Raw genomic sequence first — 26,606 nt, 5'->3', positions numbered from 1 at the left:
CGGAAAACCTATAGATGGGCAAAAACGATGTCGATATGAACAATACAAAAATAAAAATACAAACTTTGAGAACTTATTACTTAAAATCCAAAAATACTAGTACTATTATTTTACGTAGCGTGGGTGCGGGTCCAGTATTATCCAGTGGGTAGTTCTTTATGCTAACATTTCTTCCTTATCCACGTCATCACACTTGATCCTATAACTCTATCCTACAGGCAGGAACAGGTCTCCGATCCCTAGGCTATATTTACTCTTCTGCCCCTATATCTTCGTAACAGTAAGCTTCTACCCATTTCCATTAATGCCCCTGTCGTCCTCTCGAAACTGCTTTCGTCTTCTACGTGTCGTCGCCGGAAAACGCCACCTCAGCCTTAGCGACGAAGTTATCCGAATTCGTCACTTCTAAATTTAGAGAGAGAGAGAGAAAAAAAGAGAGAGATCGCACACAGAAGTGTGCGTTGATTCATGAACGACTATGAATTTCAAAATTGTAATATCATATGTGCTGTATTTAATAATGGTTGCTCTGATAAGCATGGACTGATCCATTCCATTGTTATGAAGTTCGACGGTGTTTTTGTTTTGCCGCTCTCTTCTTCTTCTTCTTCTTCGCAGTTCTTATGCATTGTTCGCTTGATTGATCTCCATCAGGTTCCGATTACTTTGATACTGTTTTATTGTTAATTTGCGAGCATTGGATTTATAGTTTAGGACGTTTGATATGCTTTTTATAGATCCTCGGATTTAGTTTATTTTTTCTGAAAATTGAGCTTGTTTTTTGTGTTTTGAGCTAAGCAGAGCTTCGATTGCTATTTAAATGGCGAAATGCAGCACTGCTCGACACTTTTTTAGGTTAACCAGTCTTCAGATTGGGTATGAATCTTCACGTCAAGCATACCTGATTTATTAATTTTAGGTTTTCACAATTATTTTCACTTGGTGCAACTTGCGAATTAAGATTTTGCTTCATATTTGAGATTGAATTGTTCTATCTGTGGTATTGATGAAATTTTTTTGCAACTTGAATTCATATCGCGGAGTTAATTCTATGGTATCATATTTTTCTTTGTTGCAGAGACTTGCAATCGTATCTTTCAGATCTTAGCCTCTTCTTAGCACCTGATAGCAAGACATTCTATGTATTGGTAGATAACAGACCATGGCTGCAAGACTTAGTATCACGTCCTGCACACCTGTGGCAATTAATGGTTACCAAGGTCTCTAAAAAAATCTAAAACATCATATTATTTCTCCACCTGTTATACGTCAAACAATCATATCATCATAATACTCTTCTTGATTATGTTTTCAGTCTCGGATGTCCCCTTTCGCGATCAGAAGAGCAAGAAACGACAGGAAAGACACCACCCAAAATTTCAACGAGTTGAAGTTCTCTTCTGAAACTTCAACTTCAACCCCATCTGAAAATCTGAGAAGATGGTTCCTGGTGATTGATGCTGCAATTCTCTCAAGAAAAAGGGCCCTGCTACCTGTTGAGAAGCTTAGAACTTCCTTGCTTGCAAGTAGCAAACTGCATAGAACCTTATATGGATTCATCGTTTTTGAAGTCGCCTGGAAAGATGTACGTGGCATCAATTACTTGAATGAACTTCAGGTATTTAAATCTCTCATCTTATTTCTTTATATATATCTTTCTGGTTGATTCATGATTTAACTGGGATTTCTTATTCTTTGAACAGACTGATACTTGTCTTGCCATAGAAGCAAAACATATGAGAAGATGGGAATTCGATAGTATATCTCAAGCTGCTAAAGGCATAACTTCATGGTTTCCAGGGACACCAAGTGAGTGTTCTCTTTTAAAACAGCAACTCAACTCCATGAATGTTGAGACTGATTCTCAAAGCAACTCATGTGAAGAGGTAGATGAAGCTACTGAATACATGGACGCATTACTTATATTTCGTTTCAATGATCATGATCTTCCTTTCGAATTACAAGACATAATTATGCCAGACTTGCGATTGCTTACTTTATTAGAAGCTGGACTTCCATCTTGGGTTATCTTCTTTCAATCCTACCCAGTATTCTGCCATATATATCGGCCATGGATGTGCCCTCTAGCAAGATTTTTATACGTGGCAATTTCAATTGTTACAGTTGTGATTGGCTTCTATGATTTGTATAAAAACATCCCTCTTCTTAAAGCAACCGCATCCCGTTTATGTGGGCCACTTTTTGGGTGGATAGAAACATGGGAGATGGTGTCACGAATCAAGTATTTGGGGACTATGTTGTTTTTGCATAACTCTCAGAAAGCAGTCAAGTGGTTCTTGATGATGACGTGTACTCTACAATCACATGTTTCATTTCTGACTCGGCCATTAATGGTTGTTTTGGAGGCCCTTCTTCCCATTTGGAACATATTCATACAGACGGGGGATTATTTTTTCTCTTTCGTTTGGATTCTGATGACAACATTTTGGAATACATTTGAGAATCTAATCGATATCATATTGCTTCCTGTTTATTTCATCGCATCGATCATTTGGATTATTGGTAAGTTAATAACTTTATTTCAGGTTCTCGATAGTTTGAAAACTTATTTAAAATTTTTAATATTGCAGCAACAGCGATCTTGTACCCGGTATTTTGGTTTGTTTGGGGGATAGTGTGTGCTCCAGTTCACCTTGTTGTTGGGGTATCGAATTTTGTGGGATTTATGTTTAACCATATGTATAATTTGAGTGGAGTTATATGGATTTTTGTGAGTGGTATATTTAAGGTGGCTTCCAATGCTGAAACAGCTGCTAGCACTTATGAAGTTTCCATGTGGCGTGCTCTTTGGAATGATCTTTTCTCTCAGGTACATATACATATGGATGGATGTATCATGTCATCAGGTTTCATATATTGTTTATGTGGTTAATAAATTAGTTTGTATAATTTTTATTTTGGTAGATTTTTCGTGCTGTTCGGAGCATTTTGAATGGGTTTGTTGCATTTTTCACAGCTTGCAATAGGCATCGACTAAGGTGCAGTATTTGGATAAAAAAAAAAACAGAATTCTCCAATATTTATAGAAATTAATACAAATATTTTGTTATATGGATTAATTTGCAGCATATATAATCATGTACAAGAGTTAATTAGAAGACTTGATCAGCCAATTACAGGGAGGTCACGCCTCTTGAATTCCATACAAAGAGTGAAGAAGTCAGGAAGCAAGACACTGGTACGTTGTTCTTGTTAGTTTGTGTCAAAGTTTCCTACCAAATTAAAAAGTGTATATGATATGATGGTTTGACATTGAACGTGAATTTGTTATATATGGATATTTATAATATAGGTGGAAAGCATGGATAGAAGGAGGGGATTGGTTGCTAAAAACATAAAACAGTGTTGACAAGTAACTAAATGTTGTATACAAAGAAACACCATTGATATAAAGATCGAGGAGGTTTGTTATGAAAGACGAAATTGGTAAAGACAATATCAGGCAGCTTGTTGTGTTGAATATTTTTGGGCTAACAACAAGAAGGCGTGATTTTGGAGACGAAATTGGTAAAGACAATATCAGGCACCTTGAATGTACATATTTTTTTAAGGAAATAGATTTATTAAGGTAATTAACTTTTCGGTTTGTTCACATTTGATTAATTTTTTTTTAATACACATCTAAATAACAAATTTTTATGAAGAGTTTACGTATGACCATTATAACTAGGGGTGTTCAAAACCGGATATCCGAAAATTCGGATAGTTGATTTTTGATATCCGAATCCGTGTCCGAAATTTCGGATACGGATTCGGATATTAAACCGGATATCCGAATTTCATTAATTTTAAATAAATATCCACATCTGAACATCCAATCCGTAAAATTACTGCAACTCTTAAAATTAATAATAGCAACTATGTTAAATCTTACGACATTGATGGATATCGATAGCAACAAATAAATATATGTAGCATTTATTTAATAGTTTTTTATTATAAGCCAACAAACTAGGATTATAACAAACAAATATATAACGATTGTAAATGGAAAGGTTTGCAATAAAAGTTTGGAAAGAATGGTCACGAAAATGGTGGGGAACATTAGTCCATTAAGCATGTCAATGTTTCTAATTTCTCATTTTAAAATACTAAAAAATAAAGAAAAATTATTTTTTTCGGATATCGGATATCCGAAATATCCGAAACTTTATAAATTCACTATCCGTATCCGAATCTGAAAAATCGGATATCCGAAATTCGGATATCCGAAATTTCGGATAATTTCGGATCGGATATTTCAGATGCGGATATTTTTGAACACCCCTAATTATAATTGGTTATAGCAGGTTACTTCCGGTTATAATGGTAAAGATTCCAAAAAGTTCAATATTTAGATGTGTACAAAAAAAAATAGTTATCGCTGTGAACATAAGAGTAAATTACACGAATGGTTCCTATGATTTGGGTAATTTATGTGTATGGTCCCTAACTTATTTTTTAACTCGGATGACCCTTACCATTTATTTTTGTTATGCGTTTGATCAATGTCTTACTTCAAAAGACTATTGTGCCATTTTTAATTTATTTTTTAAATAATTTTTCTTATAATTATGTATTTATTTTTTATATATTAAAAAAACTAATAGATCACACATATTTGTATCTTCTCACTTTAAACCCGAAACCACATTTGAGAAATCTAAGCAGGGTCCCATCAATCACCATCTCATCACTCATCTTCCTCAACTTTTATTTTCTTTTCATCTTTAGTGACATCAATGTCTTCACCGTCCTTTTTTTCCGGTCCTTCAACTCCGACGAACCAACATCACAAATTACTGTCTCTTCGTTGACTTTTCCACCACCACAATCCAATAGAAGGGTTGTGGTGTTGGTTCGTCAGAGTTGAATGACCGAAAAAAAAGGATTGTGAAAACGTTGATGTCACTAAAGATGTAAATGAAATAGAGGTTGAGGAGGATGAGAGAGGGATGGTGACTGGTGGGACCTAGCTTAAATTTCTCAAATGTGGTTGCAGGTTTAGTCCGTTTAGACTAGGGATGAGCATACGACCCGTGGGACCGGACCCGGACCGAACCGGATTATCATATTAATGGGCTGGTTTTCGGGTTTGGTTTTTATCAATAATCGGGTTTCGGGTTTGGATCGGACCATACCTGAATTAAAGGATTTAACCCGGGCCGGACCGGAAAACCAAAAATTATTTTCTTTTTTTATCGACAAACAGTAAGCGAGAGTTACTAAAATAAAAAAAAATATTGTCCGATTGAATTGATTCGGCCTCTCCTGTGGATCACATTATAGTGTCAATTTTTTTTTGTTTCGACCTCTTCTCTTGATCGTATTATGGTGTTGATTTTTTTCTCGAAAAACCAAAAGTTATTTCCTACTACATTTTTTTTTAATAAAAATAGTGCAGTTTTTTTTAAATAGTATTTTTTAATAAAAATAATGTTGTTAAGTGTAAATTTTTTTTTATAAAAATAGTGCAGTTTTTTACATAAAAATAGTGATGTTAAGTGTAAATTTTTTATATATAAATAGTGTAGGTTTTTTTTTTAATAAAATAGTGTGACTTTTTACTAACGTTTTTATTTGTTTGCATACACCTCATTTACACGTATTCTAATTAGAGTCTCGCATCGTACCATTGTATTCATCATCTTTTATGTATTTTTTTAGTTGAATTGTGCAAACAACAAAGATACGAATAATGGATGTTACGTAATAAGATTATAATTTGAAATACTATGCTAGAGAGTGACATGACAAACAAAACCTGAAACTGTAAATAACAAACATACGAAACCTAGTTTGGTACAGGATTTGACCGAAATCGTAAACAATACTACTAAAGTCTAATTCGGTCCAAAACCCGAAACCCGGTTTAGTACCTGGAACCGGACCGGACCAAACCCGGACCCGCTACACCCAAAAACGGTCCGGTTTTCGGGTAAGGCAATTCATGATTTTTGGTCTTCGGGTTTTCGGTCTTTGGGCCGGTTCGGTCCCGGTTCGGCCCGTTGCTCATCCCTAGTTTAGACCATCTCCAACCCACTTCCATTTTCCCCCAAAAATAGAGTAAAAATAGGGCAAATAGTGTTTCATCTCCAACCCTACTCCATTTTTTACCCCATTTTCCCCAAAAAGGTATATTCCTAGTGTATTCTATTATTCCAACTTATATAGATTGTCAAACACACCCTTCTACTAATTTAGTTTTAACAAATATATAATCTATATTTTTTTCATTACATTAATATTAAATACAAAGCTTATATTTATAATAAACTTATAAATAACTATTATAAATGCATTTATAAAAATATTACACATACACTTTTAAATAAATATTAATTAAATAAATAATAGTATAATAGTATTGTTACTTATTGATTTTATTAGATTATTATTGTAATATATAGGTTAACTACATGTTTAATAGCATATGTTATCGTGTTTGTAATATATATTTTAATTATGAGTTTTTGTAAAATACGTTATCGTTTTTTAAAATTTCAATATGTATTTAAATTTTTATATGAATTTGATGAACAAAAAACAAACTTTATAAGTATTAAATATTATCTTTAAATTATAATTAGTAGGTAAAAATGAACTAGAAATGTATAAATATATAACAGAGGGACTAAAACCGACAACGCAAAGTTCATCCCCATTTTGGGAGAAATGAATAGTATAACACCATATTTGGTGTAATACTATTCATATCCCCCAAAATAGGGGAATAAATAGGGGAGGGTTGGAGAAGAATGAGGGAAGAAATAGGGGATAAAATGGAGAATAGGAGTGGGTTGGAGATGCTCTTAGGGTGAGGAAATACAGATATATGAGGTCTATTAATTTTTTTAAATATATAAAAAAAATAAATACATAAATAAGAAAATTAATTAAAAATGGCACAATAGTTGTAACACCCAGAATCAGAAAGACCAAGAAAATAAAGGAAAGGCTCTAAGTCAAGAGTCAACTCGTCGAGTCCAGGGAGGAACTCGACGAGTCGGAGCGGGATCCGGGGCATAAATTAAGTGACCGACTCGGCGAGTCGGCTAGTGGACTCAACGAGTCTGGTCTGGACGAGAAAAATCCTAATCCCGAGGGTTGTGCCCTATTTAAAGAACATTACATCCCTTCCCCAGCCTCTTTGCTACCCTTTTGAGATCCAGAAACCCTAAATCGTGAGTGAGAGTCCTTAGAAGCAATTTGGAGCTTAGATAAGTGGTTTTTGTGAAGAGGTCTTGAAGATCAAGAAGCTTGGATCAAGGGGGTTTACAGAGATTTGGATTATTCTTCAGTAGGAGGTCATCTTGGAGGTAATAAGTTGTTACCTTCACTCTTTTTGCATCTAGATCTATTCTAGAATGAGATTTGGGGCTATTTTGGCAAGATTGAGGTCTATTTCGGGTTTGGGGCTTAGATCTGAGGTTGCTACTGCAGATTTAGGGTTGTAATGGTTCATAATGTCTTAAAACAGCAGTCAATGAGTCATTGGTGAAGCCCCTTTGTCTTCAACCCTAGCCCTAGAGTGTTTTGGGCCTATATCTCCTTGGTTTCACGTAAAGTTTGCAACTTTATGTGAGGGTTAGACTGTAGAAGAGTAGATCTATGGATTGGAGCCCCTGTATGGCTCGAAAATCCACTGTTTGGATTGAGAACTGGAGAGACTCGGCGAGTCACATGGGTGTAATCGACGAGTTGTATGAATATGTGCATGGACTCGGCGAGTTGGAAGAACAACTCAGCGAGTCTGTTGAAGATTGCCTAGGACTCGAAGGGTCTGTTCTTGGACTCGACGAGTCAGGTCGCAGAACCCCCAACCTCTTCTGGTTAAGACGTAGATCAGTGAGTTGAGCGGTGACTCAGTGAGTTGGACAGGATGGGACTCAGAGATCGTTGAACTCGACGAGTCCTGGGGTGACTCGGCGAGTTGGGTCGTATTTTGAGAGCTTCTAAGTTTAAGGACTCGGCAAGTCTACGGGTTGACTTGGCGAGTCGAGTCAACTGGAAGGTTGACTTTGACCAGGACGTTGACTTTAACCAGAGTTGACTTAGTTTGACTTCTAGAGTTCAGTTTGGAACTAAGTGTTATATTAATATTAGTAGCTCGAGGAGTTAGTGGAGCAGCGGATCAGAGAGTTATCGGACATCAGCCAGAGGATTATCAGCAAAGTTCAGCAGTGCGAGGTGAGTCTCCTCACTGTTTGTATGGGTCTACGGCCACAATTCCAGCCCATTTAGTTATTATGTATGATAGGAAGACCCGGGGGGTTAGCCCTAGGCATTATGCATGAAATACCAGTAGGCGGCTCCTGGCACACAGTATGTTATGTATGATAGGAAGACCCGAGGGTTAGCTGTAACACCCAAAGTTTTGAAGGCCAAGAAAGGAAAGAAAACCCTAAGTTTAGGGGTCGACTCGGCGAGTCCAAGGAGGGACTCGGCGAGTCCGAGCGGGATCCGGGTTGAGGAGTAAGTGACCGACTCGGCGAGTCGGCCAAGGTGACTCGGCGAGTCTGGTCTGTGCATGGAAAACCCTAAATTCGGGACTTGGAGCCTATATAAACGTCTTAATCTTCTTCCTAGGGTTCCTTACTGCCTCTTAAGCCCTGGATATCAAACCCTAGCCGCCATATCCTCTATTTGAGCCATTTATTGCCTTCAAGAGTGCATTAAGCTTGGAGAAAGAAGAAGATTCTTGAGAGTGCAAGAAGGGGGTTGTAGACCCGGGATTGGGAAGACATTTCTGAGCTTTTGGAGGTATAAACTCGTTCCTGGACCCTTTTTGCATCTAGATTTATGTGTGGTTGTTGGGGCTCTTTAGCCATAATGATATTATTTTGAGTTAGGAGCCGGATCTGGAGTTGCTACTTCAGATCCAAGTGTGTTATGGACTGGAGAAGCATAAAGTATCAGCCCTTGAGTCGATTTTGAAGCCCCTTGGCCTTAAACCCTAGTTTATGGTGCTTTTTGCCTAGATCTCCCTCTCTACACGTAAAGTTTGCAACTTTACGTGGGGGATAGGCTTGGGAGGGGTAGATCTACAGTTTGGAGTCCATGCATGACTAGAAAGTCCTCTGCATGTAAGTAGATCTGAATGGACTCGGCGAGTCCTTCTAGTGGACTCGGCGAGTAGCATGAAGATAAGGAGGAACTCGACGAGTTGGATGAACAGCTCGGCGAGTTGGATGAAGATTGTCGTGTGCTCGGCGAGTCTGTTCTTAGACTCGGCGAGTCAGGTCGCGTAGTCCCAAACCCTTCGAGTTAAGATTCGAATCAGCGAGTCGAGCAAGGACTCAGTGAGTTGGTCAGGACAGGATTCGGGAATCTGTAGACTCGGCGAGTCAGGGGCTGACTCGACGAGTCAAGTCGCGATTGGAAGGACTTTGAGCATAAGAACTCGGCGAGTCAGTAAGTGGACTCGGCGAGTAGGGTTGACCTGGAAGGTTGACTTTGACCAGGACTTTGACTTTGACAAGAGTTGACTTAGTTGACCTTTGAAGGTCAGTTAGACTAAGTGTTATGTTGATATTGGTAGCTCGGGGAGCTAGTGGAGCAGCAGTCTGGAGTCAGTGGTCAGGTAGCGGTCAAAGGAATTAGCAGCAGCAGTTCAGCAATATCAGGTGAGTTTCCCTTTGTATGAATGGGTCTACGGCCACAATGTCGGCCCATGTAGTTATGAATAGAAGACCCGGGGTTAGCCCTAGGCACAATATGCTAGTATGATATTCGGGACGAGGTCCAATGATAAAGGGCGGGTGCCCAAGGAATGTTTTATGTGGTAGTTTGTACTTGTTGTCTGTGTGATACTTGTATGTGCCTGGTAGGGAGGTGAGAGTGGGCGAGGTCCCGTATCTCACCAATAGCAGAGTGTGGATGGTGTTCCACATCTCAGTAGCAGCAGAGCAGGGGCGAGGCCCAAGTTAGGGAAGGAGTGAGGGTGGGCTGGGCCCGTACCTCACTATCATCAGGAGTATGGACGCGGTTCCATGACTCATCAGTAGCAGGACAAGAGCAGGGCCCAAAGATAGGCGAGGCCTTAGAACAAGAGTCGTAGTTTATGTTTAGCTTAGGTGATGATATGTGATATGTGTATGTGTTATTATATGTTAGTGGGCGGGGCCCTGTGACAGGCGAGGCCTAAGTGAAACAGATCTGTATCCAAGCAGGGCTCGAAACCAGGCGGGGCCATTGTAGCGGGCGAGGCCCGAGGTAGGGGGCGAGGCCCGAGGTAGGGGGCGAGGCCCAGGATAGCGGGCGTGGCCCGGTATGTGCAGTATGTGGTTATGCATGGTATGTGGTAGGGTGGGGAACTCACTAAGCTTCGTGCTTACGGTTTTCAGTTTTGTTTTCAGGTACTTCCGGTAGCGGAGGGAAGAGCTCGGGGTGATCGCATGACACACACCATAGTTTAGACAGCCTGGGAATGTTTACTCTGATAACGAATATGTATTTTGGAAACTAATACTTTGTTTATGTTTGGAAATGATGAATTTGCTTAACGTAATGTTTTAATGAAAAGAAAATTTTTTAGTCTTGAATTTTGGGACGTTACATTAGCCCTAGGCATAATGCATGAAAGACCAGCAGGCGGCTCCTGGCACACAGTATGTTATTATGTATGATAGGAAGACCTGGAGGTTAGCCCTAGGCAATATGTACGAAAGACCAGGAGGTGGCTCCTAGCACACAATATGTCATTGTGTATGAAAGACCAGGAGGTGGCTCCTGGCACACTATATGCGGAGTAGCCTAGTAGAGTAGTATGTATAGTTGTCTTTGTGATAGTTGCATGAAAGACCAGGGGTGGCCCTTGGCACTTGTCTGTAAGACCTAGGAAGTGGCCCCAGGCTTGACCAGGAAGACCACGTGTGCCCCATGGCATAACCACAAGACTATGTTTGACACATAACACCTTACTTGATTATGGATATGTTGGTTATGTATGGCTCTTGGCTATGTATGGCATGTATGGATCAGTTGGTTTGTATGGTATGTGGTATCTGAGGAACTCACTAAGCTTCGTGCTTACGGTTTTAAGTTTTGGTTTCAGGTACTTTGTTTTCAAGGAAAGGAGTCGGCTCGATTGCAGCGCATCACACTATGTTTTCCGCACATGAGATCTTTGGGATTACACTCTAATATGGTTTTATGATAATATGTTTTGATTACCGACACTTTGGTTTGTCACGAGATATTATAATGAATGTTTTTATACTGATGGTTTTATGTAATAACTTATTTAAAAATGAAATTTTCGGCAATGAATTTTGGGATGTTACTATCTTTTGAGGTAAGACATGGATCAAATACACATCGAAAATAAATAGTAAGAATCATCCGAGTTAAAAAATAAGTTAGGGACCAAACTCAAATTACCCAAACCAAATGCACCATTCGTGTGATTTACTCTTACATTTTCGGTTTGTTCACATCTGGGTAATTATTTTATTTTTTATTTTTTGTATATATCTAGGTAACAAACTTTTTGGAAATGTTCATCTATAATCATTATAACCGGATGTAACTTGCTACAGTCGGTCATAATAGTCATATGTAAACACTTCCAAAAAGTTGTTACCATATACAAAAAAAATAATTACCTAAATATGAACATACCAAAAAATTAATTACCTTAATAAGTTTAGTTCCCTATTTTTTAAAAAGAAACCATTTTCGAAAAAGGAAGTGATATTTCCTTTCCATACGGTACAACACATTTTAGTTATTTATGAAAAATAGGTGTTATATAATTTTTATTCTTAGTTAAAAAGTTAAAAATATCTTTTAGTGGAAAAGGATAACAACAGGAAATCTACCAATTATTGGAAAAAGAAAAATGTCTAACTAGTTATTATAAAGCTTTTTAAAGAATTTAGATAAAAAAAAAAGGTTTTTCTGAAAATAATCAGTAGGTTGTAAATTTATCCTTTTGAAATATAAAAAATGATGTCGTTTTAATTTTTTTACAGGTTTGATCTTTGAAAACACCAATAAAAATAAAATATAAAATTGTTTGCATCATGACTTTTTTTAAATATTTTTAAAGTTTTTTTTGGTATGAATATTTAAGACCATTTTCACATTAAAGATCGTTTTATATAATGTAAAATTGAAGTTTTTTTTTCTTTTTAAATCGTTACCTATGAAAATTTTAAAAATCGTACGTCAGCGATTCCTGTTCGTCTACAAAATCATGGTGTTTTTTTAGTCAAAAGTAACATTTTTTGTGTTAGGAATTTTTAAAGGTTATTTTCAAGGCAACAAAAGTTATTATATTAAAAAAATATGATTTAACAATGAATAAAAATGTGAAAATAATGCATTATAAATCACGGACTATTTAGGGCCCATTTAGACAATTTTGAAGCTATTAAGGTATTAACCCATTTCGCATACCATTTTTTAGACATTCACACAAAAGACCGGTCTCGGACCAAATCCGAAAAAAGATCAAAGTCAGACTGGCTTAAAATGAAACCGGACAGAAAAAAGATCGGTCCTAAAACAGACTGCACCGAAAAAAGACTGGCTCGAAACCGTCTAAGACCGGTCCGAGAAAAAACCGACTATTCTCATATGGGTCCCAAAAAACCGAACCGTTCCAAGATTGACACAAGACATATTGTCTGAGACCGACCCGAAACCGGTGTAAGACCAACCCGAGACCGGTCTGAGACTTCTCAAAAAATACCGAAAGCCAATGTTTGTAAATATATCATTTTTGTGTTAATTACATAACTTTTAATCACACACTATCTAACTTTATTTCTTTTTTTCTTTTATTAAACTTTAGTTTATTATTTTAATAAAGTATATTCTATTATTTTTGTGTTAATTGCACATTTATTAAAGAAAAAATCGAAACCAAAACTAAAAAAACCAACAAATACCGAAATCGGGTCAAAAAACGCAAAAACCAAACCGAGCAAAGCGCACGGAAAGACTGTGAGACCCGACCGAAAAAGACCACGAACGGTCCCAAAAAAGATCGGATAGAAAAAAGATAAAAAAGACAAAACCGAAAAAAGACCAGCTCGAGATCGAACGAGACCGGTCCTAAAAAAAACCGAACCGCTTCGAGACCAACCACAAAAAGACTGGACCATTTCGAGACCAACCTGAGACCGGTCCCCGACCGCACCATTTGCTAATTTTGTAGTGGATCCTACGAAATTAGTTGTTAATTTCGTAAGACCTTAGAGCATTGGGTATGGGCCACTGTTATAACGTCTTCTTACATGCCACATCAGCTTTAACACCACCATAACACTATGTAGGAAATGATGTTTCAATGTTAGAATTTGTTAAGAGATAGAAAAAGGTAGAGAGAGAGAGAGAAAGAGGAAGATAAATGATTTTTATTGGTTCTTATTCCCGTTTTGATACGCTGTAACGCCCACAAGATGCAACACAACAAGAAGGGGGGCGGTGTACAACGAGATGCAACGCCGTTTTTGGCGTCCACCTCAGCCACAAGGAGTCTCAACGAGACCCATACCTTACGCTCTTAGTTTCTGTCTAAAAATTCAGAAAAACAAATTATAATTAGATTTTGGTTCAAAAAGTACTTCTATAATAAAAAAAAATTTACTTTGCATAGCTGTTTGGTTGACAAAGAATACAATGTGTTTTCTTTTTTGTTTGTAAAATTGTAAAAATAATTGATTAATAGGACCAAAATAACATTTTATTGATTTTTTAAAATTTATTATTATTTTTATTAAAAATGATAAAAAAAAATTATTTATTAAACTCTTATCGTTTAAAAGCAATGTGGTTAGTTGGCATGAGCGTAGGTGAGTGGGTATGGGGTAGGCATCAACGTTGTTTTGTAAGTTTGGGTACGGGTTGGGTAGGGCGGGATGCGTACATGCGTACATAGGTGTGGGGTAGAATAGGATAAAGTGTGGTAGAGATAATGATAATATGTTTTAATTCGATAAAATATGATTAAAATAAAGAGGATATGAGAAGAACTTTTATTTTTGTAATAAAACATAAATAATATAATCTAAAATCTTTCCATTTAGCTAAATAATGGTAAATTTCTTCCACACAAAATTTAATGGAATTTAAAGAGTTTTAATTCCCTTGATTTTGTCGACAAAAACAATTTTTACTATAAGTTACATTCCAATTTTGACTGGATTAACCAAATTTGTTTTATCGGTCAACCAAGTTTACAACTTGTTTACGTAATACAAATTATCATTAGATATTGCCAATGTTTTTTTATAACAAGATGGATGTATAAATCTTCATGTTATCTAAAATCAAAAAAATATCGAGACGCACTTTCACTTTCATTTTATGTTTGCAAACGAAAAGCCGAAAGAAAATTCGAAAATAATGTCCAAGGAAAATATCTTTTACAGAGTGGCGGTACCAAATAGAAGAACTTGTCAACAAATAAATCAAGAGATTTGTTAGTTTTGAAACGAAAGTATAAACCAATGTTTTAAAAACCGGTTTTTCAGTTAAACTGGTTCGACCGTCGAGTGAACTGGTTTTTATATTTATATGTTTTTTTCTATTTTCCTACACATACATATATAAATTATGAATTTGATGTTTACAAGTTGAAACATTAAAAATACACATAAAAATAAGTTGTAAATGAATCTAAATACATTAAAATAACACATAACCATAAATTTTAATGTTTTACATCAATCCATATACGCCAAAAAGAAAATAAAATATAATATCGAAACCAAATATAATTTTAGATGAATATAACCACTTCAAAAAACTTTATAATATTTACCATATGTTTTTATTTAGAGAAAACTAAATAGTTTTGAAAAAAAAAATCATCAAAGTTTATTACGTAAATGATTTTTTTTCATGTATTTTTATTCGGTTTAACCAGTTTATTTAGACCGGTTCAACCGGGTTTTTCTAAAGACCGGTCGGTTCAATCCGGTTCAGAAATCAATGTAAAACCGGTGATAGTTGAACCGCTCCCTCCACCGGTTTTCGGTCGAACCGGTTCAACCGGCCGGTTCAAACCGGTTTTTAAAACATTGGTATAAACATTGTGATATTATAGTTGCTAATTAACAATTTGGGTAACCAAAAGGTGTTAGTAGAATTAAGACACACTTCCTATGTTACATGCACAGCAACAATATTTTACTAAAAATTGTTACTTGGCATTGGCGAATCTGGCCGGTGTCTTGGGGTCCGTGTCATACTTGATTTCGTCTGTGAAGAGTAATTTTTTTTGTATTATTATGCAACAAAAAAATTATTGTACAAGTACTATTAGGTCCCATATTAAAAAATATCGAAATTTTTTTGTGCCACTACTATTGAATGTTCCTCGTTCCGTTACTGCTAGTTGGTCTCCATCCTTAATATTTGATGTTTTTTATCTCTAAAATCAATATTAGTTTGCATCATATGTCCCGTTATACCATCCCCATGTGCAATATACATGAGGATAACACACGTACACATACACACATATTACAACTAGCATTTTAGATAGGAAATTCTATTCTCATGTAAACATTCAGCTAGTGTAATGACTTGTACTCTAAATGAATATCATGCTCTATGCTCACTCAATACATCTCTTATAGTCAATTATGTGTTGAAAACCTAGAAATTTTGGTTCAAGTTTATTATGAACTAGGATTCTCTTATTGGACCTAATGAACCAATAAACCTTCAACTTGACTATCTTGGGCCTAGGAACCCTAATTGGGCTGTAAATAGACCATATTCATAAAACTTAACATCTTGGGCCATGTGGGCCTAAAATGGTTCATTTTATTCCTAATGGGCCAAATTGGGCCATAAATGATTTAATTAACCCTAATGGTTCATAAACCCATTCATTTTTACCATATTGGGTCGTGAACTTTCATAAAGACCCAATGAGCCGAAAAATATGGTTAGACTTCTTAAAATTTGAACAAGGCCAAGGTTGAGCCCAAATCATTTCATTCTTATTTCGTTGGCCCAATAGAGATAATTATGCATATTAGAAGAAAAGAGATATATAGAGAGAGAGAGAGAGAGAAATGAAGGGATTTTGTGCATATGACACCTCATGTTTGAATGGTGGATATCCATGCAAACATCACCCCAAACTTCCTCAGTATTTTATGGATTTTGGGTTTTGTTCGGGAAGTTTTAAGGCTATGGTGTGTCGTTAGAAGCGTAGAGTTTCTCACCACCTTTCCGTGGATATAAGGTTCGTTAGAATGTCTTAGGTTAAGTGGTCTTCGAGGTTGGCTTCTAAATATGGTGGAGATTAGGGGTGGCAAAAGTCGACACGACACGACAAAAATACACGACACGAAACGAAATTGGGACGTAATCGAAATTCGAATTCGTGTTCGTGTCGTGTACGTGTTGTTTAAAAAAACGACGTCGTGTCGTATCGTGTTCATGTCGTGTTCGTGTTTGAAATTAGAAACGATAACAACACGACTATAACACGATATATACACGACTATAACACGGTATTAAAACGAAATGAAACACGACTATAAAACGATAATTTCATTTTACACTATTGAATAATAGGTATTTAATAAAAAATAATAATAGGTATTTAAATTTATGCATTAAACTAATTAAACAATAAAGGATTCAAGACCTAGGCTAGGCCTTTCCATCGGCTTCTTTGAAAACCCAACAGACTCTTAGAAATTCTAATCGGCGTTTTCCATTTCCCCATTCTCAATACTCAGTAGAACCAATGAACCATAAACCATTGATGGCGGTGTTATTTGCAAACCATACTCAATCGATTCGATTAAAGGATTCTCCAGTTCATTATTGGTTTTTAAACTACCATCTCTCAACCACAAGTCGACAATCGGCAATCGCAAAACCCAAATGCTCTAGCCGTTTCCTGTTCTTGCTTCTCAAACACAACCGCTTACTAAACAAATTTCGCTTCTGGTTCAGCCGTTCAGACAATCGCAATCGACTCATATACTTGCTTTATTGGTTCTCAAATCTCAACCACAGTCGACGCAAGAAAGGTAATTTTTTTTCATGTGGACTTAATTTCTTGATTGTTGGATTGATAATTCTTGATTGATTTTGCGATAAGGAGAAACTGTATACATCTTTTCTCTTGATTACTTCTTATATTACTCCATATTTGCTTCTTATATTACTCCATATTTGCTTCTAAGATACCTGATTTTACTTATACTTCTAGACTTCTTGATAAGAAATTGACTTGAAGAGGGCAAAGCTTGATAAAACACATAATAAGAAAAAGGCAAAGCTTGATAAAACAGATACACATTCTGCTGTTGTAGCTCCTCAGGTATTTCATTTTTTTTTAACTTTTCCCCATCTAAATTATATAATTTCTGAAAACAGACCCTCCTTTTTTATTTCAGGATGTTGAACTTGAAGAAGAAGCTGATGACATTGATGTTGTGGAGGTAGATGTTAAAGTCGAGGGTAAAGAAGATCAATTAAAAATGGAAAGGGAAAGGTGCTCTGAGGTATCGAAGTATTATACCAGACTTCCGATTGGTATAGATGGTAGGGAAAGGGCTGAATGCGATAGGTGCAAAAAAAGATACATTTGTGAAACAAAAAATGGGACAGGTAGCTTAAGAAATCACATTCCAAAGTGTCCAAGAAGGGACAACAGTGACATAACACAATTCATTTTTGCAAAATCAGGTGGTTCCATTTCAATAAATTCCACAGTTTTTAAACCCGAAAGATTTCGTGAACTTATTAGTGAAGTTATTGTCAAGCACGACCTTCCCTTTAAGTTTGTAGAGTACGAGGGAATTAGAGAAATCTTTAGTTACTTAAATGAAAAAGTTACCACAATTACTAGAAACACTGCTAAAGAAGATGTGCTGAATTTGTTTAAAAGAGAAAAAGGAGAACTCAAGAAATTGTTTGAGTTACTTCCTGGTCGGATTTCATTAAGTGCTGATTTGTGGTCTTCTAGTAACACAGACGGTTTCTTGTGTGTTACTTCTCACTTTATTGATGAGGAGTGGAAGTTGCAAAAAAGAATTTTGAACTTTCAATATATGCCACCTCCACATAATGACGTATGTTTAACTGAAACAATATCTACTTTATTGACCAATTGGGGGATTGATAAAAAGTTGTTTACAATCACATTAGATAATGCTGCAAGTAATGATACTTTTGTCAATCTCCTAAAAGGTCAATTATGTAATGAAGGTGCACTTCGTAGTAATGGGGATTATTTTCATGTTCGATATTGTGCTCACGTGTTGAATTTAGTTGTGCAAGATGGTTTGAAGGCTATTGATGAAGGGATTGTCAAAATTAGAGAATCTATCAAGTACGTGAAGGGATCCTCAATAAGGAAAAGAAACTTTCTGAATTGTGTGAAACAGGTTAATTTGAATCCAAAAAAAGGCTTGCGACAAGATGTTCCAACTAGATGGAATGCTAATTTTCTTATGATTGAAAGTGCTCTTTTTTATCGTCGTGCTTTTTTCCGTTTAGCACTAAGTGATTCTAATTACTTAGATTGTCCAAGTAATGAAGAATGGGGTAAATTAGAAAAGATTTTCAAATTTTTGGAAGTATTTTATGAAGTCACATGCATTTTTTTTGGAAATAAGTATTGCACAGCAAACTTATATTTTCCTTCGGTATCCACGGTTGAAAGAACTTTAAAAGAAGAAATAGAAAGTTCGGATACGTTTATGAAGATAATGGCTTGCAAAATGTATGAGATGTTCTCTAAATATTGGTCCGAGTATAGTCCAATTTTGGCCATGGCTGCAGTTTTATAAAATGCAATATGTTGAGTTTACTTACAAAAAACTCTATGGAAGCAGTTTCGTGAGCATAGTGATTGTATTCGGGAGAAGTTACATGATCTATTTGGTGAATACGTTATTGAATCACCCATGTCTTATAGAGCATCAACCGTTTCAACAAGTGATTCAAGTAACAGTGTTTACAAAAAGAAAGATGACACGACACTTAGTAAAAGCACGAGAGAAATGCTACAAGTAAGAAGTTGTTTTTAGTAATTAATTGTTTTTTATAATTAGTTTATTTCATAAGTTTTTTAATTTATACTAATTCATTTTCTGTTTTTATAGGAGTTCACAGTGTATGAAACTAAGGAGTTTGTTTTGTCTCAAAAATCACAATTAGAGATGTATCTAGATGAACCAAGAAGTGACATAACTGAAGATATAAATGTACTTTCTTTTTGGAAAGCTCATCAATATCGTTATCCGGAACTTGCTTCCATGGCTCGAGATATTTTGAGCATCCCCGTCTCCACGATTGCATCTGAATCAGCATTTAGTAATGGTGGTCGTGTTCTTGATCAATATCGGAGTTCGTTGAAACATGAAAATGTTGAAGCTCTAATTTGTGCAAAAGATTGGTTGTTTGGGATTAAAGGTAATTTGTATTCTTCTTGAAACATTTGTATAAAGTATTTAATATTTTTTAAAATGTTTTTAATATTATTTGTAGGTGATGAAGAATTATGTTTACAATATCTTACAGAAGATGTTATGAAGTTGGATAGCAATGCCAATGGTACACATGAAGAAATGGAGTCACAAGCTTGAAGACATTTAGCAATATTTTATGACGTTTTATGTTATTTTCTGTCACTAAATGCGTATTTATTATGTTTAATTTAACTTTTTTTGCAAGAACTATGAATGAAATTTTGGAATTTTTTTTTTGGTAAATTATTTCGTGTTTTCGTGTTTTTTATTTTTTCCGTGTTCGTGTTAACGAAAACAAACACGACATCGTTTCGTGTCGTGTTCGGGTTGAGGGAAAATAATTTGTGTCGTGTCGTGTTAGATAAAAACACGGAACGACTACCCGATTTGCCACCCCTAGTGGAGGTCTTGGTATCGGTAGCTTGTTCACGCTTAATAACTCGTTACTTATGTCATCGGCGTTTTGTGAATAACCCTGATATGCTTTGGTTTAGAGTTATTAAATCGACTCACGATGTTTCTGGATGGTTTGTAGAGGCTACATGAGGCTTAGTTGTGAAAGGTGTGTGGTCTTCCATTGTTTTTTCTTTTGTTAAGCTTTGTGAAGGACAAATCATTCCTTTTCATACTTTGAAAAAGTCTATGTAATGGCATAAATACATTGTTATGGAAGGAAGTTTGGTAAAGAATGTGGTATTGCAATATGCTTTTCCTAGACAGTAGATTAAGAAACAGTTCCTGATTATTTGAATGTTATAGAAGGGAGAATCATAGTTGGAGTTGCAGGTGGAGAAGAGAGTTGAGAGGTGGGCCTGAGTTGTCCCTAAAATTGGATTTGATGGAGTTTTTAGGTAAGATTATGTTTGTTGATCGGTTAGATAGCTAGATTTGGGATTTGACAAATGGGATTGAGTTCGCGTTCAAGGATACCCGTCTGGTTATAGATGATTACAACCTTCCCCATGGATCACGTCATGCGAGTTGGAATAACTTGACTCATATCATGGTGAATAATTTTCGTTCGAGATTTCTTCTAAATCGCCTCCAAACAAAAGATAATCTCGTTGCTCGTGACATTGATGTCCCTTACATGTTTTGTCTGATGTGTGGCGATCATGTTGAAGATATTAATCATGTTTTCGTATTGATCAAAGTTTATGGCTTTAGAATCCAATTTTGAACACTTTAATACAATTGTTTTCTTTTTTTCTAATAGCTCCTTACTACTTTTTTTTAATAATATTCATTATTTTTTTAAAAAATAATAATAAACTAACATAAATATTGTTGATGGTCATTGGAATGATAAAGTTGTTTATTAATTTTGAGAATTGAGATGAATCTGAGAACATAAATTGTTAATAATTTTATCTTTCGTTTTTGGTTTTTCCTATTCCATTTATACGATGTGTTGTCATTCAGTTATCAATAAATATCATAAAATAATCATTTATTTTGAAAAATAAACCGTAGAGAATTACATTTTGCAAACTTAAATGTTCTAAATTTTTTACGAAAAATTATATGATTTCACAAAATTTGATAACTTATTTTAAAATTCTTTTCTAATATATATGTTCCTAAATTAATTTCCCAACAAATATGAATTTTCTGAAATGGATACACATTTTGTTATGAACGTTCAATAATATATAGTAATTTCATTTTGAGTCACAGGGAGGTGTGAATGTAGTGCCTTCAAGATATGAGACATAGTCTCGTTAATAATATATATTAATGAATGTTTCAATAATATATAGTAATTTCATTTTGAGCAACATCCATTTTGGTATTTTAATGGTCAATTTTTAACGTTGATAATTATAATGTCATCAATTCTTTTGGTATATAGTTAGGATTAACTTGAGATATGCTAAGTCTAACTTCGGCTAAAACCCAATATTAGAGATGCGGAATGCACACTCGATTAAGCTGAAATAAAATTAGAAATATAACATCTCTTCTTTGTTGGTGTGGGGCCAACTATTGGGAACAATTATGATTTTCCCTCAAAAAATTAACCGAATTAAACTACCATCTTCTTTATATATTGATGGTGTCATTTGTTTAGGGCTGTTAATCGGGTTAAACGGGTCGGGTTAGTCGGGTTTTTCTAGAAAAAATATTCACCCGAAACCCGACCCTAATAAGGTACAGGTTAGTCGGGTTCGGGTTAATCGGGTTTCGGGTTTGTAGGGTCGGGTTAGTCGGGTTGAGGTTGAAATGTAAGATGAATTTATGTTGTGTCATTTTAATACATAATCCACATGTATAGGGACTTAAAATGTAAAGTTGGTATACAATATGAATTTTTGGAGTTTCTTTTACCATATTAGTAATATAAACAGTGAATAAATTTCGTAAAACTGTTACAACACAACCGTACTGCATTAAGAAAAGAGGAAAGTTATGTCATTTTATACATCTCTATACATAGTAATTTTACTATCTGGTTTGTTTAAATAAGAAATATGTATTGGTTGTAAAATCTCAGGGGATCTTGAATTCATGTCATTCAACGTAGTAAAAAAAGTTTTGTTAATAAAATTCTTAATCGGGTTATTCGGGTTGACTCGAAACCTGAATTGTTTTGAAAAAATCAACCCTAAACCCGACCATAATAATAATTCGGGTTAGTCGGGTTAACCCGATTAAGAGTTCTGATCCTATTAAACCCGACCCTAATTACCTGATTCGGGTTCGGGTCAGATCGGGTTAATCGGGTTCGGGTTTTTTTGACAGCCTACATTTGTTACACACAAAATTCATGTCGTTCCTCTCCTAAATTGTTGTCTCACAAGAACATGAAACAAAAATTGTATTCCGATTTATGCAATCTTGGATTTGTGTGAATTACAAATTTCAAAAAATATTTGCAGCACAATCCATATTTTTATCAAAGTCTTATTGATTTTCAGAACCTAATTTACCAACATTTCATATAACCTTTATAAAGTTAAAGTTCATATAGATATTATAACAAGACTTATTTTTAAAAATAAATATAAATCTCTAATTTTAAATTCGATTTTTTAATCAGGATTTATGAACGTTAATAAATCGTACGTACAGTCGGCATAAACATTAGTCGTATTTGTCGCAAAGAAAATGACAAGGTTTCCGTTCAACAAACCCTCTTTTTATAAAAGTTATAATCTACGGAGACGATTAGATCAGATTCCACGTGGCTGCAGATCCCTGCGTGACTTCCAATATCAGCAGATTGGTCATCTTGTCCACCCTATACGAACGGTCGAATTTCTGTAATCAAAGGCCCATAAAACTAATCCAACGGCCGCCGTTAAATGCCGGACAACGTGCTCCGATCAACGGCCATATTCTGCTATTGTCATTCAGGGCCCACCAATCCATCACACCCTTCTCAATTCTCCCCCATAAAACCCTGTCTTCCCTCTCCCCCCCTTTCCCATCTCTCTCTACTCTCTCCCACTATCCATGGCGACACACCTGTTCTGCTCCATCTGCGTCTTACTCCTCGCCATATTCTCACTTGCAGGTTCATAATCTTCATGATTTTCTCTGCATTCATCATTCATATCTTATGATTTGTTATTTAAATCTATGATTTCTAGCTGAACTTGCCGGTTTCCGCTTGTGACTGTTTTTTAGTCATGAATAATGAATGTCCTATATTTCTTATCAACAACATAGCTTTTGATTGTTAGTTTTATATCGAATTTAGTCATGAACGCATGATTGCCATACATTTATTATGAACAGTATCGTTTTTTTTGGTCGTCTATCGCAGACAATGATTTTGATTGTTAAGATTACATGGCATTGTAGTCATGATTCATGAATCTCCTACATTAACAATGAGTAGCATAGATTTCCATCGGTTTATGAAGATTTCGATTTTAAGTGTTAGTTTTACATGAACTGTAGTCATGAATGTCCTACATTTGTTATGAAGAGCATCGATTTTGATTGTTTTGTATGAATTTCTGATTTATACTTGCAGATGGAGGTTCAATTGGAATAAACTATGGTCGGATTGGTGGTGATCTGCCGTCTGCTTCCAAAGTTGTGAAGCTTCTGAAATCTCAAGGAATCGGTAGGGTTAAGGTGTACGATACTGATCCGTCTGTGCTCAGATCATTGTCCGGGAGTGGCATTAAGGTGACGGTGAACCTCCCCAACGAGCTCCTATACGCCGCCGCCAGCAAACAGTCGTTTGCTAACAAATGGGTCCAACGGAACATCAAGGCTTACTATCCGCGTACTCAAATCGAAGCCATTGCAGTTGGTAATGAAGTCTTCGTTGATCCAAAAAACACCACCGGATTCCTCATAACCGCCATTAAAAATATTCATCAAGCACTCGTTAAATACAAACTCGATTCTGATATCAAACTCTCATCGCCGGTTGCTTTAAGCGCTCTGCAAAACTCCTACCCTTCATCGGCGGGATCTTTCAGACCTGAACTAATCGAATCGGTTTTCAAACCAATGTTCGAATTCCTCCGGGAGACAGGATCTTACTTGATGGTGAATGCGTACCCGTTTTTCGCTTACGAGGCAAACTCTGACGTGATCTCTCTCGACTACTCACTCTTCCGTGAAAACCCTGGTGTTCCCGACGCCGGCAACGGTTTACGTTACTTCAATCTCTTCGACGCCCAGATCGACGCTGTTTTTGCTGCAATGTCGGCGTTGAAATATGACGACATTCCGTTGGTTGTTTCGGAGACGGGATGGCCGTCGAAAGGTGACGAGAATGAAATCGGAGCAAGCGTAGTAAACGCCGCCGCTTACAATGGCAACCTAGTAAAAAGAATCCTCACCGGCGGAGGCACACCTCTCCGACCAAAAGCAAACCTCACCGTTTTCCTGTTCGCTCTCTTTAACGAAAACAAGAAAACCGGGCCAGCATCGGAGCGAAATTACGGGTTGTTTTATCCGAATATGGAGAAGGTATACGAGATTCCGTTCACGGTGGACGATCTGAAGAATTACAGGGAGGACAACAGTTCGCCAGTGTCCGGTGGTGGTGATGCTGCTCAAGCGAGGTTTTCAACTCCAGTCGCCGGTGATGGAAACGGGTCGGGTTTTTCTTGGTGCGTAGCTAGGGATGTGGGAAAGGATAAGCTGCAGTCGGGTTTGGATTTTGCTTGTGGGGAAGGAGGTGCTGATTGCCGTTCGATACAACCTGGTTCCACGTGTTACGATCCTAATACTCTACAAGCACACGCATCGTTTGCTTTCAATAGTTATTACCAGAAAATGAGACGCGCGTCCGGCGCGTGTTATTTCGGTGGAGCAGCCTACGTAGTCACTCAGCCACCTAGTACGTATCCCATCTCTTCTTCTTCTATATCGTTAAGATACAAACCAGAAAATCCATATTAATTTAAGTTCAATAAATATTTTTAAAATAATTATATAAATATTAGACCTATTTAGTTAAAAAATTTAAAGGAAAATGAGAATTGTAGTGAGGACTAGTGGTAGTGGAAGCCAGATCATGGACATAGCACGTGCATGATGTTGACTTACCTCTGACATTGTCCTGAGAATATTTAATTTAAAATAAAATACTCTTTTTATTTAAGTACAAAAAAGTTTTAGAATTAGAATTAAAATTTAATACTATATCAATTCACTTTTTTTTTGTTGCAGAGTTTGGAAAGTGTGAGTTCCCCACTGGATACTGAAGAAGATTTGCAATGCAAGAAAAATGATGGGGTTTGAATATTGAAGATTTGCAATGGCAAAATAACCCATTTATTATTATTATAATTATTCGTTGTAGGTTTTATTGTAATTGGATTAGTTATGGGGTTGGGGTTTGTAGATTTTTTTTGTAATTATTATTCAAATTTATATTTAATACCAGTTATCCAACTGAAGTAAGTATCTTGTGTTTATGGCTAAAAAATCATATGTACTCGTGAATGGGAATACAACTTTATGTGATTGAGTCATATGTATTTATGGTGATAGGTAAAAATCTCTTTTTAGCTGTCAAAATAAATGTTTTGCTACAAAAGCTTGTTTGTTGGATCTACAGTTTGTGTAGGCCTTGAACTATCGCTGTTAAATTTAATCTAGTTTCTTTTTACCAACGATATGTAGTATCCATTAGGTTACTCCTAAATCTATATTTTTCATCTCTAACAAGTAACAAGACCTGAATCTTTAATCTTAATATCTGTCAACTTCTGAATAGGTACATTTATATAATACATAACTTGTAATTTTGAGAATCTAGAAAAATAAAAAGTATAATCATAAGAAGTTGCGTTTACGTTTATATTCCAGTTGGGCCCATTAACTTCTAATTCAAAATTATGAAAAAGTGGCACGTAGCTTAGGGTGCGTTTGGTTGTAGAAAACTGTTTTCATTTTTTAAGAAAATGTTTTTAGAAAATAGAGTTAAGTTTTCGTTTTCAGTTTTCAATGAAATTTTTAGAAAACGCATTTGGTTGAAACAAGGGGAGTTTTCATTTTCCATCTTGAAAATTTTGGAAAACTTTGGAAAACTATAAAAATCACTTTTCTAATTTACATACAATTTGGAAAACTGAAAATTTTCATTTTCTTGGAAAATTTTGAAAAACTGAACGAACCAAATGCGTTTTCAAATTTTCCGTTTTTATTGGAAAATTTTCCTAGAAAACTGAAAAATTTTCCACAACCAAAAGCACCCTTAGTTTTGGGCAAACCATGAAAATATAGAAGAAAAATGAAAATCAATACTACGGAATAACAATATTTTTTAAGTTTATCACAATATAACTATAAAATTTTACAATAATGATCTCATACAATGACATTACCTTTGAGAAATAACTTTTCCTGACCACAATTTTTGTAAATAGTTTGTGAATTTGAATTAACTTGGACAAACAATCCTATAGAAAATGTGGGGTGATACCCGTGAAGAGTGGTCATAGACATGTGTTTATTGCATATGGAGAGTGATTATTATGTCAGGAGTATTTTGTCACTGCGGATGGAATGGCTTCAATATAAGCTAGTTGGGCTGGGTACGGTCGGGTCCATTGTGTTTGGTACCGATCAATTTGAAGTTGATTCGAGTTAATATTAATGTTTTAAAATCCTTTTTTTATTATGTTTTTTTTGTTATTTTCATGTAGACACAAGTTCAAATTATGAAAATACACA

At 35.8% G+C, this 26,606-nt stretch overlaps 2 protein-coding genes across 8 annotated transcripts; both read left to right on the top strand.

Moving 5' to 3' along the window:
- The first annotated feature begins 218 nt into the window (after positions 1–218).
- Positions 219–11,240, top strand: LOC111878863 (uncharacterized). 7 transcript variants are annotated; one of them, XR_008232517.1, is made up of 10 exons: positions 223–654; positions 802–876; positions 1,079–1,220; positions 1,316–1,618; positions 1,704–2,523; positions 2,592–2,830; positions 2,926–2,999; positions 3,088–3,199; positions 3,314–3,528; positions 11,057–11,240. XR_008232517.1 is itself a non-coding variant. In XM_023875349.3 (9 exons), the coding sequence occupies exons 2-8, from the start codon at positions 821–823 to the stop codon at positions 2,951–2,953; spliced, it is 1,482 nt and encodes a 493-aa protein (XP_023731117.1). In that variant the 5' UTR covers positions 219–654; positions 802–820; the 3' UTR covers positions 2,954–2,999; positions 3,088–3,199. The 7 variants fall into 7 exon arrangements, 3 of the variants coding, with proteins under 3 accessions (XP_023731117.1, XP_023731115.1, XP_023731116.1); XR_008232516.1 differs by having other exon boundaries at positions 3,314–3,589; XR_008232519.1 differs by lacking the exon at positions 11,057–11,240 and adding an exon at positions 10,359–10,544.
- Positions 11,241–22,812: 11,572 nt separating this feature from the next.
- LOC111878847 (glucan endo-1,3-beta-glucosidase 12) lies at positions 22,813–25,402 on the top strand. The gene is made up of 3 exons (XM_023875334.3): positions 22,813–22,974; positions 23,440–24,765; positions 25,098–25,402. The coding sequence occupies exons 1-3, from the start codon at positions 22,914–22,916 to the stop codon at positions 25,130–25,132; spliced, it is 1,422 nt and encodes a 473-aa protein (XP_023731102.1). The 5' UTR covers positions 22,813–22,913; the 3' UTR covers positions 25,133–25,402.
- The last annotated feature ends 1,204 nt before the right edge of the window (positions 25,403–26,606 follow it).

Source organism: Lactuca sativa, chromosome 5 (genome assembly GCF_002870075.4).
Source record: "Lactuca sativa cultivar Salinas chromosome 5, Lsat_Salinas_v11, whole genome shotgun sequence".
Taxonomy (NCBI): Eukaryota; Viridiplantae; Streptophyta; class Magnoliopsida; order Asterales; family Asteraceae; genus Lactuca; species Lactuca sativa.
Note: the sequence above shows the minus strand (reverse complement) of the source record. Positions and strands in the feature narration are given on the sequence as shown.